The 16341-nt window shown below is 40.1% G+C and overlaps 1 protein-coding gene across 5 annotated transcripts in view; it reads right to left on the reverse strand.

Moving 5' to 3' along the window:
* The window catches only part of opcml (opioid binding protein/cell adhesion molecule-like), a 2226798-nt gene that overhangs the window by 583041 nt on the left and 1627416 nt on the right, over positions 1-16341 (reverse strand). For all 5 annotated transcript variants that reach the window (XM_043676830.1, XM_043676827.1, XM_043676829.1 and 2 more), the window contains one exon: positions 7112-7344. In XM_043676830.1, the coding sequence (XP_043532765.1) occupies positions 7112-7344 (233 nt within the window). The remainder of the gene's footprint in view (positions 1-7111; positions 7345-16341) is intronic.

Here is a 16341-nt window from a genome sequence, read left to right on the forward strand (position 1 = left end):
ATTAAACCTGAGTTCCACATCAGTCAGGGAGTTGTGCAATACCGTCATCAGCCAACGTCTCAGAGGGCAGCCATTGTCCCCCCCAGTTACCTGGAGGAAAAGACACTTCCTAAGCAAATTATGTACAAGCGTGCTGTAGGATGTATGAGTCACGACAACTGCCATTGGGCAGACAGCTCTTGGGAGTGATAATGTTGACCACAGGTCACCTGAACATTAATGAAAAGGAACCCCTTCTTGAATTCCTTCATGTTGTGATTCGGTCTTCTCAGGGCAACACCTGTACAGATGATGGCACCTTGCATCTTGAGGAAGCCAGCGACATTTTTGAATCCAATCCCAACTATAATACTGACCTGCTTTGTGGGAATAAAATGAACTAATGCAAACTCACTCAGATGGTATCGGTCACTATCCTGATGTATTTACAGCTGAGAGATCCCAAACAGGTCACCCATCACTCCTTGTAAGCTGCCAGCCACATTTCAGTTCTGTGCTGCGGGGACCTTCTCAGTCACTGGGAGAGGATAGCCTCCCACTCCTGTAGCCTGTGAAATGGTGATGCAATGATTGAAAATCCAATGGAGTTGTACTTTTCAAATGGTGGCTTCATGTTTTTGCAATGTTATGGTGTCCAGCAAATGTGGATCCCATGCTTTCACCCATCAAATTGACATTCTACCCACTATGGGTGCTGTTTCAGCCATTTTCTTGAAGCAATTTGCATCTGGAGAAAGGGAAGTGACAGCAGGAAACATAGTTGCCATGCACACTACCAACCCTATGCCTCACTTGGTTGCTTCCAACCCCAGACAGAGCCTGGATGTCCCTATTACCTCAGAGTACTCTGACAAAGCATTTTGACCCATCCTCACCCAGCATACAGCCAACACACTGAGATTCATCCATAAATGTCCTTGCTACCTGATGAACCCTGCCTAACACCTTCAGGATTCCCACCCTGCTCCTTTATGCTCCCCCTGTGAGGGTCACGGTCAATAACACCCCTCCTGCAACTAACATGTCCTCCGATGCTGCACCAAATTTCACTCATTTTATTTGATATTCCCCTTTATACTTCTGCTTTCCATCCCCCCCACCCTATCCACCTCCTATCACCAGCCGCTAGTGTCCCACCTCTTCTCTCATTCTCCCTGCCCTTCCAAGCCCTTCACCAGAGTAATTCTGGAAGCTCAACGGACAGATCCCCAGGACTGCACTCACCCCAGAGGATTGACTAACTCTGACAAACACCCTCTGGACATGATTGAGAGGACACCTGACTGCTGTGTGTGCAGCTCCCCAAATTGCCATATATAATTCTCCTGACCACTTCTGCAAGCCTTAAAGACTGACTGCTGTAAAGTGTCCAGTGGGTCCTAGGACAGACCCCCTGGCTGTGAGCAGTCAAAGGGGACAACTGATTCTGTTGAAGCCCCTGTGCCCCTGGCTGATGGTATCAGGGCCCACTGATTACCAATGACCCTCCTTGACTGGACTGAAGGCAATGCCAAGCTAGCTTCTGACATGGCAATTTAGTGTAATGAACGTGTGTTTGCCAAGGGGGTAGCTGGCACAGGCTGTAGGTGTTAGATTGTTGTCTCACAGTGTTGTTCACCATGATGGAACAGTCCATACCTCCAAACCCCACTCCTTGCCACCCCAGACCATTCAGGCAAGCATGATGAGCAGCCTATCTGTGCATTAGTGAAGACTGTAGCTCTGGCTGCCACTCCAACAGGCATAGCAAGCCAAGGCAAGGCTTTGCATGGATCGTGTGAGCATGCAAGTTGGTGCAAATTGAGCTAGTGCTCAGACAGCTAACATGCAGTCCTGAGATGCAGCATTATAGAGCTGGGCACCTGTCCCTGCTTGTGAAGTATCCCTGCTACACCCTACTAAATGCTATTAGCTGGCACACCCCACAATGCAAGTCTGTGTGTCTTAAGCGGCCTGTTACAGTATCAGAGAAGTGACATGATGGCCGTGATGGATTGGCTGATGTTGGATGCCAATGTCTATGGATGAAGAGTCCATGTGGCTGGTGCTCTGAGATGTTGTTGCCCAAATGTTGTCCAATTATGGAGGCTGTTCAGATCAAACAATGAGCTGAATCCATCAAGTACAGTCTTTGGTTTCCTTATGGAGTTTTCCTGATGGCTAGCTTGTTTGGCAAGTTTGGTAAAATGGGAGATTGAATATGAATGAGGAGAGTTGTGGATTGACAAGACATAAACAAGTGTTAATTCCTGTCAATTGGCATCTTGCCACTGCCTTGTGTGTATCTCACCACACCACTTGTGAAAAGCATAAAAGGTAAACTGAGATGATCTTGACATTGAGGGAGGTCTCTTTGCACTTGTTGAAAGTGAGGACTGCACATGCTAGCGATCAGAGTCGAACAGCAGGTCAGGCAGTGTCCAAGGAGCGGAAGAACTGATGTCCTTCATCAGGAAGGTACTCCCTGCACCTGTCACCTAGTTTTGTCACACATTGCCCATGTCATTCTCACCCCTACAAGATTATACTTTATTTGTGTACATATTACAGAATAGTTGGAAACAAATTTCAAGAATTAGAGTATTCTATTTCTCAGCAACATGCAAATATTGAGTGATTACTTCAGTCTTCAGCCTGTGATGGAGACAGCAGGTTCAAAATGTACTGCCCAGTTAGCTACGAGTGACCAGCACGTAAGGCTGTCAGAGGTTTAATCTCAAGATTTGTCTAAATCAATAGCCATCAGCAGTTTGAAATTAAGCCCAGATTAGACACTGATTTTATTTTTTTTGTGATATAAGCACTCATAGTCTGATGCCTTCAGAAAGCCAGACAGGAATTGTCTAAGCAGATTATACACATATTCTATTCTCCTCTTTAACCCAGGGCCAATACTGATCTCACCACAAAATGAATTAATCCTATCGTTACTAGTCCATGTCATGCAAACAATTTTAGTGAGATGGTTAAGAATGGATCATTCCAAATCTTCACAAATAATTTCAGAACATTTTAAGCTGGGAGCAAATAATTTTCAATGACAACGAACTAACTGAAGGATTCAAACAATGCCACACAAAGAGCAAAACTCAAGTGATTGAAAGTTAAATTTTTGATTATAAAATTTGGCTCACCTTTGTTAATATTAAACATATATTGTTCTAATTCTTTGACTATGCTTTTATTAATGTGGCTTATGTATCATTAGTGGTCGAAAGTCAATTTTTAGACTGTTAGTACACTCTATAACTCCCACCTGATGAGATTCGCACAAGTTGATCACAGTGTGGGCCTGTCCAATGAGTCATTCCTGGGAGCCTTCATGCAGCTTGAATCCAATCAGACATTTACCTGCCTATCATTGGCTCTCCAGGATTTTCAAGGTGGAGGTCACATTTCTAAGAGCTGCTGGTCAATACAGGCTCAGAGCGAACAGTGTCATTGGGAGTGGAGGCCACTGCCAGTCCTGTCAAAGGCTGGGAGGATAAACAAACACAAGATCCCTGGAATTCACTCAGTTTTGAGGGAGAGGAGGGGTCTCCTCAAGGTAACTCATGCAAATTCTTATGAAGTTGGGTCAGCTTAATGGTGGTGTTAGTGTGGATAAGGAGGATGAGGTCTTTAAGTTAAACCTTATTTTACCACTTAAGAGTCTCAGTTGGCCTTGGATTTGGAGATATTTGACCTCCCCTACCCTGGAATTAATCCGATGGAATTGGGAAACCAACAGACTCTCCAAATCACACCTTCTCACCTGATTAAATGACACCCCCCCCCCCACCCCCGCTCCCTCCCCCACCATTTCCCAGCCCACTCCTGGAATGGAAAGAAATACTACGTTCTGCACCAATGATTGAGAACTGCAACATTTTTGCTTTACTGAAAGGTTCTGTCTAATAGTTTATTTGAATATCAAGATTTTGTTTTTGAGAACCACTTCTCCCTCAATTCAGACTGCAAGCTAAATTATATGTTTAAATTTTAACAAGATAAGGAACGCACTTTGTACATAACAGAATTCCTTCATGTCTAACAATACCAAATTTAGGCAAAAACTGTCCGGAGAAAACATACCTTTTTCCTGCACTGCAGATTGCCACCACAGAAAACTAGGGATAGGCAATAAATGCTGGTCAAGTCAGTGATGCCTCCGCCTTGTGAATGGAAAAAATGCCCTGTGTTTTGAGAAAATTCATACCAGTGCCCCCACTGGAATTATAGAATCCCTACAGTGAATACAGGCCATTCGGCCCATCAACTCCATGCCAGCCCGCTGGAGAGCATCCCACCCAGAACCATTCCCCTCCCCTCTCATCGTATCCGTGTAACTCTGGCTAATCCACCTAGTCTGCACATCTTTGGACACTACAAGCAATTCAGCATGACCAATCCAACTAACCTGCACATCTTTGGACTGTGGGAGGAAATTAGGGCACTCGCAGGAAACCCACAAGGTGTGAGGAGAATGTACAAATTCCACACAGACAGTTGCCCAAGCGTGGAGTCGAACCCAAGTCCTGTGTGGCAGCAGTGCTAACCACTGACCCACCATGCCATCTATGAATGATAGCTTGATCTCCCTAATGCTGTTAGCAACAGGATTGTGAAGTGATTACCTGTCCAAAGGAATTGAGACTTATAAATATGTTGATTTTCTCCTAAACTCCATTTGTCACCACCAGGTTGACCAACTGTCCAATATTTCAACAAAATCTCCCTTTTCTCCATGATTTCTTAGAGTGCATTGGAGACTGAGCCTGGATTTCTCCTCTTGCTTCTGCCTCTGCTTTTTTTTTCATGAAGATGCGTCTTTACTTCGGTTGTATGGTCAGCAGCACATCCCCACCTCTATCGATGTGCTTTTATGGTCACCCAGGTTACAATAGGTTTCCAGTAGATGATAAAAGCTGCAAGTTTGAGCCTTTACCAACACACCATCCTAATTCCCCAATGTAGGATCTGATGCTCTGATTATCTTGTTTAAACAGCCTGTCTCCAGGAATTCTAACAAAGTTTGTTGTATCTTTGGAACACCCCATGGGAACATCATTTGAACAAGATTTGTGTATGTCAAAAAGGTCACATCGGCAGACAAATATGCTTTTCCATTCAAGGTAAATCTTACAGCATACAGTTCCAAATTCCTGAATAAAGCCTCTCCTGAGTTAACAAGTGGTACTGCAGCTAAAATGTCTGGATTGCAGTTGAAGTTCCTTTGCTTACAATGACCACAGTGGGGCTTCTGTGCAAACATTACAGATCAGAATGTGACAGTCCAGCACATTGAAGATCCACTGCTATTGGATCCAGGACTAATAACTACAATGGATCATTGGTTCTTTCTGAACTGTCTTTCAATTCGCTAAACTATCTGCCAGAGTAGACTCACAAAATTGGAATCAAGACACAAATATATTAAGTTGAGGAAACAACAGAGAAGCAAAGTAAATACTTCTGGATGGAAGCCAAATACTTCGGGCTAAATAACTGTGCTGAAAATTTGTTCAATTATGTAAATTTACACTTTATTCCCTTAATTAATATGATGCTCCCAGAACAAACACCCTAAATATCACAATCTGTGGCACAAGTAGAACCTTTTATCTCTATTACCAGCTGTGCTCCTCCACCAAGTTATTATAATATGGCTAAATTGTCAGCTATCAATTTCAATGTTGAATTTATTAGATCTTATTGACATATCCCTCCCTCTGCTACAATTTTCTGCAGTCTTCACAAATTCTTCAACTCACTGCAATCTACTGAGATATGGAACATAGAATTTTTTCCATCTGCTAAAATTTGCATCAAAATAAAATATCAGAAAAAAATGTGAAGAATAAAAAGAAAAGAAAAGCACTAGGAAGGTCATGCTTTTATATCCAAGCTGTCTGGATCTAAACATGTCACAATTTGATTCCAACGAATGAACTTAAGTCACTGTTCTAAGTCAGAAAATAAGGACGACAATGCTCATAAAAGAAACTGGTTAAACTATCTGCCAGAGTAGATATCTGCCAGCTCTCTACATTTCGATGTCTCAATGCAAATTCATGTCATCCCAATGCATGCACCTCTAAGGTACTGTGAAACGTATACAATAGCAGTTCTCAAGCCCTATCCTGGAAAAAAAAGTATCGTGACTAGTCTAGGAGAAATAAGAAAAACTTCTACAGAGTGTATTATGGTGTTAAAACATATTCTTCCTTTTTCTCTCCTGAAAGGTTACATATCCAAAGGATTAGAGAACCCTTCAGATCTTTTCTAGGTGACCAGTCTTCATGCCCAAACCAAGACAGTGTCAGACAGCTAGCTGTACAACGATGACAGGATGAAAGCCAAACTTGACCCCGACCTTACATAACGTGATATATGCAGTTCCCAAAGGATCAACGATAAACAGTCAGGACAGAAGTCTCAATTTAGTTTTCCCATTTCTAGCCATAGATTTATGTGATTATCTGCAATATACTAGCCACTGCCACGGTTGACGTATGCATCATGTTCTCTTGCAACGTTGCAGCATATGAAGTATCAACTTTGAATATTTCTGCATCATCTTACAATGTCTTAGAATGATGTGGGTTTCCAAGACAGAGCAGTACATATTATCTTGTTCCAAGGTAATAAACTGCTCATAACAAAATAAAAAGACATCATGATATGTATATCTATACCAGGAAACCTTAAAATCCTCATTCACTTCTGGTACATTCCAAATCTGCAAGGTTACTTCACTTCTTAGTAAAAAAACTTTTTCAAACTGCATTATTCTGAAATAAAAAATCCAAATTGCACATGGTAATAGTCATGTAAGTAATTAGCATTAAAAATTGTTTGAAATTAAATGCTCAGGGCAGAAAAAAATGATTTGCAAGAAAATAATAGCTTTATTACACTTATTAAAATTAGTTCACAATTCAAGCTAATGGTTATGTGAATCCTTTTTGAAAAGGAATAATGCCGAATTACTGAACCAAATTTAGAAGTCTTTTTAATTTTTTTGAATAAGATAATTACTATTACCTTTTCTTAAAATTTTAATTCAGCACCATTTTTTCTTCCTACTCAGTTGGACAAACTGTAAGGAATAAGCATAATCTGACCTTACCTTGTACAATTATGTGTACCCTTGATGTCCTGGGATGATTATGAGTTTGAACTGAGCAAGTGTATGGGCCTTCATCATACACGTCTACACCCACTATCTGAATGCTGTATTCTGTTTTGCTGTTAGTCACGATAACCACCCGAGGGTCGAGTGACCACTTATCCTTCCCAGCGTAGAGTATGCTTGAGCGATTCAACCATGCCACACGTGTCACTCCACTGTCAATAGAGCACCTGAAATTAGATCAAAAAAGAAAAACAAACATCAGAATATTGAAGACATATGAGCAATTAAAATAAAACATAATTTACGATGTCTTGTCATTTCCTTAATAATCACTGTGTCAAGTTGTGCAAATTTATCTTGGAGCAATATATTGTTGTATTTAGGTTCTGAGGATCCTTAAGTAATAGTGAAATGCATCCATACAAAGGATAAATCACTTTCAGCCAGTGGAGATCTACTGATGTTGAGCAATGTTTTTGAATAATGGTCAGAAAGTATATGATCAATAAGTGCTAGATTTATTCCAGTCAGGCAGAATCTGTGGAAAGAACAAATTGTGCATTTGGAAACAGGGGTTAGTTAAATATTTGAAATATCTCAGCCTGAGATATTTGGAAGCATAATGAAAGGAATGAAAGACACAGAGAACATGCACAATGCCGAGGTAGCAGAGGAAGAAGCAGGTGAAAATAAAAGCAGTAATGTGAAAAATGTGGAGTGTACAATTTTATGATCCAGTTAGTTGTACACATAGGATTCACATGCAGAACTATGTGGGACAGACAGCCCAGAAATGGCACCACTGTCCAACCAGTTAATGCTGTTTTCCCCCGTTCATCCAGCGGATGTGGGTTTCACTGGCTAGGACTGCAATATTGCCATTGATAATTGTCTTTGAGGAGGTGGTGGTGAGCTGTCTGCTTGAACTGCTTCAGTCCATTTGGTCTAAGTGCACCCACAGTGCTGATAGGGAGGAAGTTGCAGTTACGGGATGACAACACAGTTCAAGTACTGATTTCAAGTCAGTAAATGGTTTGGAGGACAGCTGGCAGGTGGTGGTACTCTCATGTACCTGCTGCCCTTGTCCTTCTAGATGGTCATGGCCATTCATTTGGAAGGTGCTGTCTCAGGATCCTTAGTGAATTTTCACGGTGCATCTTGTACATGGTAACACTGCTGCTAGTGTATGCAGGTGGTGGAGTGAGTTAATATCATTCGGTGTACCCTGTCGATGGTGGACAGACTTTGGAGAGTTATTCATAGAGGAGTTACTCACTGCAAGATTCTTAGCCTCTGGCCTGCTCCTTGCAATTTCTGGTCAATAGTACCCAAAGGAAGTTGACAGTATGGGATTCAGCAATGATAATGCAATTAACTGTCAAGGGACAATGGTTAGATTATGTCTTGTTGGAGATGGTCATTGCCTGGCACTTGTGTGACACAAATCTTATTTGCCACACAAAGGATAAATCACTTTCAGCCAGTGAAAGTCAGCTTGTCAGCTCAAACTTGGATATTCCTAGGTTGGTTTGCATTTTCTGATGGATTGTTTTGTTATCGGAGGAGTCAGAAATGATGCTGAACTTAGTGCAAATAGCAGCGAACATTCTGACGATAACCTATTGATGGAAGGAAAATTAATCGACAAAATAACTGTAGATGATGCCTGAAGTCATATCCTGGAGCTGAGATGATGACAGTCAATAACTGCAATGATCTTACTCCATGCCATGTATAATTCCTACCAGCAGAGGGTGCTCCCTCAAATTTGATTGACTCCAATTTTGCTTGGCCTCCTTGATACAACACTTGGTTAATTGTGACCTTGATGTCAAGGGCTGTCACTCTCTCCTCACCTCTGAAATTTAGTTCTTTTGTTGATGTTTGACTGTAATGAGGTCAAGACCTGAGTTGGCCTGGGGGATCCCAAACTAGGGTCAAACAACAAATCACTACTGAGCAAATGCTGCTTGAAAGCACAACATAAAACCCCTTCTATTAGTTTATTGATGATTGAGAGTAGGTGAGATTGTGTTTGTTTTCTTTTTGTCCACCAGGACATAACTGGTCATTTTTCTACATTACTGGCAGCTGGTAGTACTTTAGCTGTAAAGGAACAGAATGTCTAGATGTGTGGAAGGTTCTGTAGCATAAGTCTTCAGTATATTGCTGATGCTAATGTTCCACTTGGCGATTCTCCCAGCATTCCTCAATGAAATCTAATAACATGGCGATCTATTCCTGTTTCAGCAGTTTTGGGTCCCTAATCTAAGGAAGGATGTGTTGCATTGGAGGGTATCCAGAAGAGGTTTACAAGAAGGATCCAGCGAATGAAGGACTTGTTAGAAGAGGAACAGTTGAGGACTCTGGGGTTGTATTCAATGGAGTTCAGATAGATGAGGAGGAAGCTGATTAAAACTTACTGATTACTGAGAGGCCTGGACAGAGTGGACGTAGAGAAGATGTTTCACTAATAGGAGAGAGTAGGACCCGACAGCACAGCCTTATAGAGAAGAGATGACCCTTTAGAACTGAGATGAGGAGGAATTCTTCAGCTACAGGGTGGTAATCAGTGGAATTCATTGCTGCAGAATGTGGTGGAGGCCAAGTTTTTGAGTGCATTTGAGTCAGAGATAGATTCTCGATTAGTAAGGGGATCAAGGGTTATGGGGAGAAGACATATTCAGAAAAATATCAGCTCTGATCGAATGATGGAGCGGGCTGAATGACTTAATTCTGCTCCTATATCTTATGGTCTGATGGAGTCAAATGTTTCTCGAGCTTCCCCTTCAATATAAGTATGATGTAATGTGTCAACAACTGAGTCCATTATTATTAAAAAACATGCTCACGATGAAACATGTCTGACTTTAGTTCAAATTCTTGGAGGAATTGTAAAGCTCACTTTAAAGACACAGCATTATGTTTGTTCATATCAATTCACATGAATCTGAGTGAATAATTAAACTCACTGGTGTAGACACGGATTTTGTACAGTCATGTAAAATGGGTGACAGAGAATAAGCTATCCGTATTACACTTCCCTGATTGATATTTCCATTGGGCTCAATGGGTGACCGGATGTTGTTTATGAAAGATGGTCATATATTGATACATTACAGCCTGTTTGACCACCACCTCTGAAAACAATGAAAAAGGAGGCACACTGCCTTTAGTGGGTAATGCTATGATGCCTGAAAGCCCAGTTTTGGTGCTGGACATTCTTTGTTCCAGCTCGGAAAACAGGATTTAAAAACATGCCTCTCGTCTTCACCCTCTGCACATTCCTTATGCCCTATCCATAACAACCAAATCCATCCATCTGTCCACCGAAAGGATTTAAATACCTTGCTAGGTTGATAGTTAAATTAAAAGTACCAACTTTTTTGCATGTATTCAAGTCTACTGTTAATAATCCTAAAAGTAATCTGAACTTCCCAAAGTTTTCCTGAACATCTCGAAAAGGGATATAACCACTTCAAAGAACTCCAGCAGGTTTTTTCCTTCCCTTTTAAAATGTAAAGCCCACAAATCATGTTTTGACCATCCCATGTCCATTTCACAAATAAGCAAACTGCAACCCACCCTCATTCCCCTGGCACACAGCCCCACCACCACATCCTCAATGAAAATTACGGTTGTTAGCTTCAGAAGCAAGACATCCAGAATTGGATCTCCAACACCATCATGACTAATGCAGAGACCTTCTCAACCTTTGCGAACTTTCAGGCCAATGGGACCAACGTAGAAGAACTATCATTGCCTTGGACATAAAACACAATGTAGATTTTCTGCATGACAGTCCAAATTAGTTTTTTTGGATTAAGATAGAAACTTTGAGACCTTATACTTTTGAAAGCATAAGGACCCATGAAAAAATATAAAAGCGGTTGGCATTAATAGTCACATATAGGTCCCAAGGAATGGCAAAGTACACTGCAAACTTCAGCAAATGTTCATTTGTCTTTTCCTAACAGAAGATGTCTCAGTCTATGTTCTTCACAATCCACATGATGAAGCCTTCAAAATGAGTTTCCCCTGTTTTAATTGCCTGCAATTGCTAGTTCATGTTAGACCACCAGATATATTAAAAAAACTTGATTACTAAACTGCATTAAGAAGATACCTACTGTTTTCACAATGAAATGAGGACCAAGTGATCCACATCCTTAATCAACAAAAATCAATTGCACATTTTTTTTGCAACAAAAACATGTTTCAGTGGAAAAAAAAAGCTCCTATTAATTTAATCTTCTATTCATCCATTAAACCTTGTCCCTAAAGAAATGCAGGATTTCAGCCACTATAGCTTTTGCTGAATATTTACCTAATTCAAAGCCACCAAGGAATTCATTTCCCATAACCAACCATCCACAAATATAATTCCATTCTCAATTATATCTTTAAAGCCATCAGGCATTGCCGCAATATAATCTGCTGCTTTAAACTGTTTTCTATGTTCCTCACTAAAAACACCTGCTCGATTGGCCATGACTATTCCTTGCTTACGTCATTGAGCTATTTCTAACCTAATCCCCATATGATTAGAATGCCTTGTTCTCTTGGCAACTTTTTTAACAAAAATAATTTAGTTCAATATATGACTGCGCCAGAATCATACAGTGCTAAATGGAGGCCATTCAGTTCCTCACAACTGTACCAGCTTTTTGAATGATCTATCCAATTTTTACCACAGTTCTGTTCTTTCCAATGAGACTGCAAATTTCTCCTCTTCAAAACACACCCAACGTGAACGTATTTTTTGCTTCTTTTTTTGTCAGTTGCATGATTAACTATTTCATGATCATTTTAGTCCATAAATGCAGGAGGATATAATCTTCTGCCCCATAAAATATTTGAAGGAAAGTTTACCCTCTTGCCCCGGTCAGGTTAAGAGTGGTTAGAATGACATAAAGTTTCACATTATTGCCGAATGATTTTTTTTATTGCAAATTGCTCTAATTTTATCATTCCTTTTAATTATATCTCTGGATCAGAACTGTGCTCAGTCTTGTTTAGCAAAGAGTTGTGGTAACATTGCCTGTTTTGCAGCTACTGTAGAAAATCAGCAACACAGACTGGTCCAAGATTTGCTGGTTAGGTTTATACCCAAGGATTTGTTACAAAGTTGCAATCTCTCACGAGCTGTGAATCAGCACAAGTTGCTTAACGACTTTCCCCATCCTAACGTTAATCTCTTAAACAGACACCAACTAAATGTCATCCCCCACTTTTAAGATTTGGTTTGTTATGGACCAGTCTAGACCCCCCCTCAAAGCATTTCAAGAAAGTAGCCCAGACCTGAACTATGCGAGTTGTTTAAAGTAGGTGTAGAGTGGATATTCCAGGAGGGATGCAGCTGTCTCAACTACTCAGGTTCAAACAAAACAGAATTTATTTGCAATATTACCAAATGAAACATAAACAAAAGAGAACAGAATATGGACTAACTTAACTGGTCCAGAAACCCAACAGATTATCCCAACTTAATAATGTTGCTCCAACTAATTTCAACAATCCCCATAAACACACGTCTCACAGGAGAGAGAGAGAGATGCAGCATGGAACATCTTCTTCCATGAAGCTGTTTCTTTGACCAGCAGCCTCAAAAAACTGATGAGCAAATTTGAACCCAAACCAAACCAGACCAGAGAAAAGCTGAGCTGGGAGAATTGGCCACTCTCCTTTAATTGTACAAGTGTTTTTTAAAAAAACTTGGAAGTCTTTTGCCTGAAGCAGTATCTGTTAGCAAATTGACCCTAAAACCCTCCAAACTAGACACCCCAGAATGACTGCTCTGAAAAAAAATCTAAAGACGACATAACATTGTCAAAGGAGCAATATCATCACAGGCTGCATTAGCTTTCCGAAAAGGATATAGTCCAACAGGTTTATTTGGGAGTGCAAGCTTTTGGAGCAAATTTGCATTTGCAGATTTGTATTTACAGATGCATTCTATTTTGTTCAAAAAGCACACAATGTGTAGGCAGTCAGTCCGTGGGACATTTCATTAATTCCTACTTTGGAAATAGAGCCAGTCTGACTGAAAGTTGGAATACAGGCAGGCTGTAAAGTGCACTGGCTGAGCTGAGATGTAAACCCTTTTTTTTTGTAAAACCTTAAGTTATCTTGGGAATGTGACTTGAAAGAAGTTCTGGGATTTACATATTAATGAATAGAAACCTGCAACCCATTTGAAGAGATTAAAGATTAACAGCAATCTAGGTTTATTTAATAAATTGCAACAGTTGTATGACACTTTGATCTTTTACTATACATTCTGTGTGCTATGATGCTGCCCCAGTGGCTACCTGATGAAAGAGCAACACTTCAAAAGCTTGTACTTCAGAATAAACAGTTGGACTATAACCTGGAGTTGTCCACCTCAGTACAATACTAGCACCTCTATATCATTCCGATAAGAAAACATGGCAGCTACGTTTGGCACAGCGACATCCCAAGAACAGTAGTGTGATAATGATCAGACTGCCTATTTCTAAATGTTGTCTGAGGGATAACGACTGGCCAGGAGAGCTTAAAGAGCTTAACAGCTCTTCTTTGGAACAGTAGTACAGGATTTTAATTTTAACTTTCACCTGAGAAAGCATGTGACAAATTGGTTCCATGTTTTATTGAAAGCTTGAGCCTCCAAATAAGGCAGCAGTCCCTTTGTATAGTAGTCCTCGATCAACCTGGAGTTGTACTCTAATCCCCGAAGTGGATTGCACCCACAAGACCAAGTGGTACACTGAGCCAGTTTATATAGTTGACTGTGCTGCAGTGCACATGTCCACAGTCAACAGGTAGTGCAGTTATGCCCCAACTGTTGCAATGATGCCTGCAGCAAAAACAAAATGCACAGTGGAGCTGAAACTATCAGTCGCTCCCACAGAAAACTGCTCCCTCGAGTTCACCTTCCCTTCCTAAGTATGCTACCATGATGCTGGTGTGCTGAGCTATAAATAAACCAAACTTTTTTTTTTAACAAAATAATAAATGCATGGCATCCTCCTGCTGTTTAAACAAAACACACAGCCTCTCATGAATATTTTATTCTTCCTCACCCAATTATAATTAAACTGATTAGGTTCTGGATCATAGAATCATTCTAATAAACCAACTTGAGTTTTCAACTTTGGTTCTAGAAACTGGCATTTTGTACCAAGTTATCATCAGTTATCTTCTAAAGTCACTACCATCTTGTTGCTGATTCAATTCTGTGTATGTTTGATGGCACAAACCTCTGTTTTCTACTAATGCATTCATCAAACAATTCCAGAATATTTTGCATTATTTGGCAAATGCAGACAACAGGATGTAGTAATTTGTTGCCTCATTATCGATATTTAGGACACTCAAATAATTTGTTTATATTTAGTACCAACAACATCCAATAAATACCCATATAAAAGAGCTATCTGTTAACTAAAACCATTCTCACTTCACCAACCAGACTTGGATTTATCATAGCCAAAACCTTTACTAGTAGGAGCATGGAACTAGAGACACAGTTTGGGAGAATTTTCTTGATGCCTGAAGAATAATAGAAATTAACTAAAAACATTATCTTCTTGAATCTTAACTTATGAGCAAATTAGTACATGGGGACACCTTTGTGATGCTAGGTCAAAATCCTGGAATTCTCTCCCTAAGGGCAATATAGATTAACCTACAGCAGGTGGCCTGCAGCAGTTCAAGAAGGCAGCTCACCACCACCTTCTCAAAGACAATAATTTTTTGGCCAGCCAGCAATGTCCACATTGCATGAATGGATATAAAAAAAAATTCTTGGTCAGAATATTTTCTGCTTGCAACTATACTTGATTCGTCAAGAATCCTATGTTTGAGCATTTAAGAATTTTGTGTTTACTGTTTTGTCTTCAACTTCAACAGCACAGGTTTCCCACTTTGAGATTATGCCCCAGACAATACATTGGAGGATCCATTCAGTCAGTCTGGCTACCATTAGTTTTAGTGAGTGGTAGGAACCGCTGCAACTATCCATTCTGGCCACTCTGCACACATGTGCACATTCTAAAGTACTAAGACAGCCCTGTGACTGTGTGGCATCTCAGGTCTCCACAGTCTAGATTCTTTACTGGAGGGGTGGCAGCACATTCCACATTACGTGTGCATGTTATTTAATATACTCCTTGGAGAGCAAAACTTAAACTCAAATCTGCTTTCGAAACAGATACATAATAGATACAGATAAGAATGATCATTTAAGCTCATTCATCCAGAACATCCTCACAATTTGTGTATCACAGTATCCGAAATTTGTTATTAACGATTCAACATTTGAGCTGAAGACCCCAAATCTTTTTTGTTAATTACAATTAATGTTTATTGTGGACCACTTTGTATCAATCTAATTCAACAGTTTGCAACTATGATACATGTTTTGCACTTGAAAGGTAACTTTATAATGCCCTGTAAAAGATAATTACTCTATGCTCACTTATTAAAAAGTTACACAGTTGCCACTTCATTCCCCTGATTAAGATGTATGTACAAGTGGTGCCAAGCGGACTCTGTGCTCCTACTTAAAACCAGTCCCTGGATGCCATCCTCAATTAAGTAATGACACAGATGTCACTGGAGAAGAGAGACTTTACACAGGAACTGTTGATTTGAGATATTGCTTGCCTAAAATTCTTGGCAGCAAAATAAGAAATTAAAGCAACACAAGGCAAAGAAAATATAATGCAAGTGAGAAATATTCACCATAAATAATGGAAAAGGAAGGAAGGAAGGAAAGGGAACAGCTTTATAACTGTAGTTTGATTTTTTTTTCCTTTTTTTGATAATTAAAATGCAACTTTAATTCTTATTTCCATTCCACACATATAGTCAAGAACATATATCGGTCTCTTTTAATACAAAGAAGAACCATTGTAACATAATTAGCTTAACAGTAGGAGCCACTAAATACCAGGTGCTATAACCAGCTTGATTTACATAGAATCTACAGCACCAAGATAGCACATTCTCTGTTCCTTTCGTGCCTGCTGTCTATCTCTGAAGACGATGGTGATGTTAAGGCATATTTTTGAGCCTGAGCAGCCAGATCTTTTCTGTGGACACAAACTAGGAAATGCCTTGTGTTGACAGTGGACAGTTAATGTTGAGATTGAAAAGATACATTTCATTCTCCAGTATCAAAATTTTCCAGAGTGGGATTTCAACTCTCAACCTCTGGGATGCCCGTTCAATATAATGAG

This window comes from Chiloscyllium plagiosum, chromosome 35 (genome assembly GCF_004010195.1).
Source record: "Chiloscyllium plagiosum isolate BGI_BamShark_2017 chromosome 35, ASM401019v2, whole genome shotgun sequence".
NCBI classification, from domain to species: Eukaryota; Metazoa; Chordata; class Chondrichthyes; order Orectolobiformes; family Hemiscylliidae; genus Chiloscyllium; species Chiloscyllium plagiosum.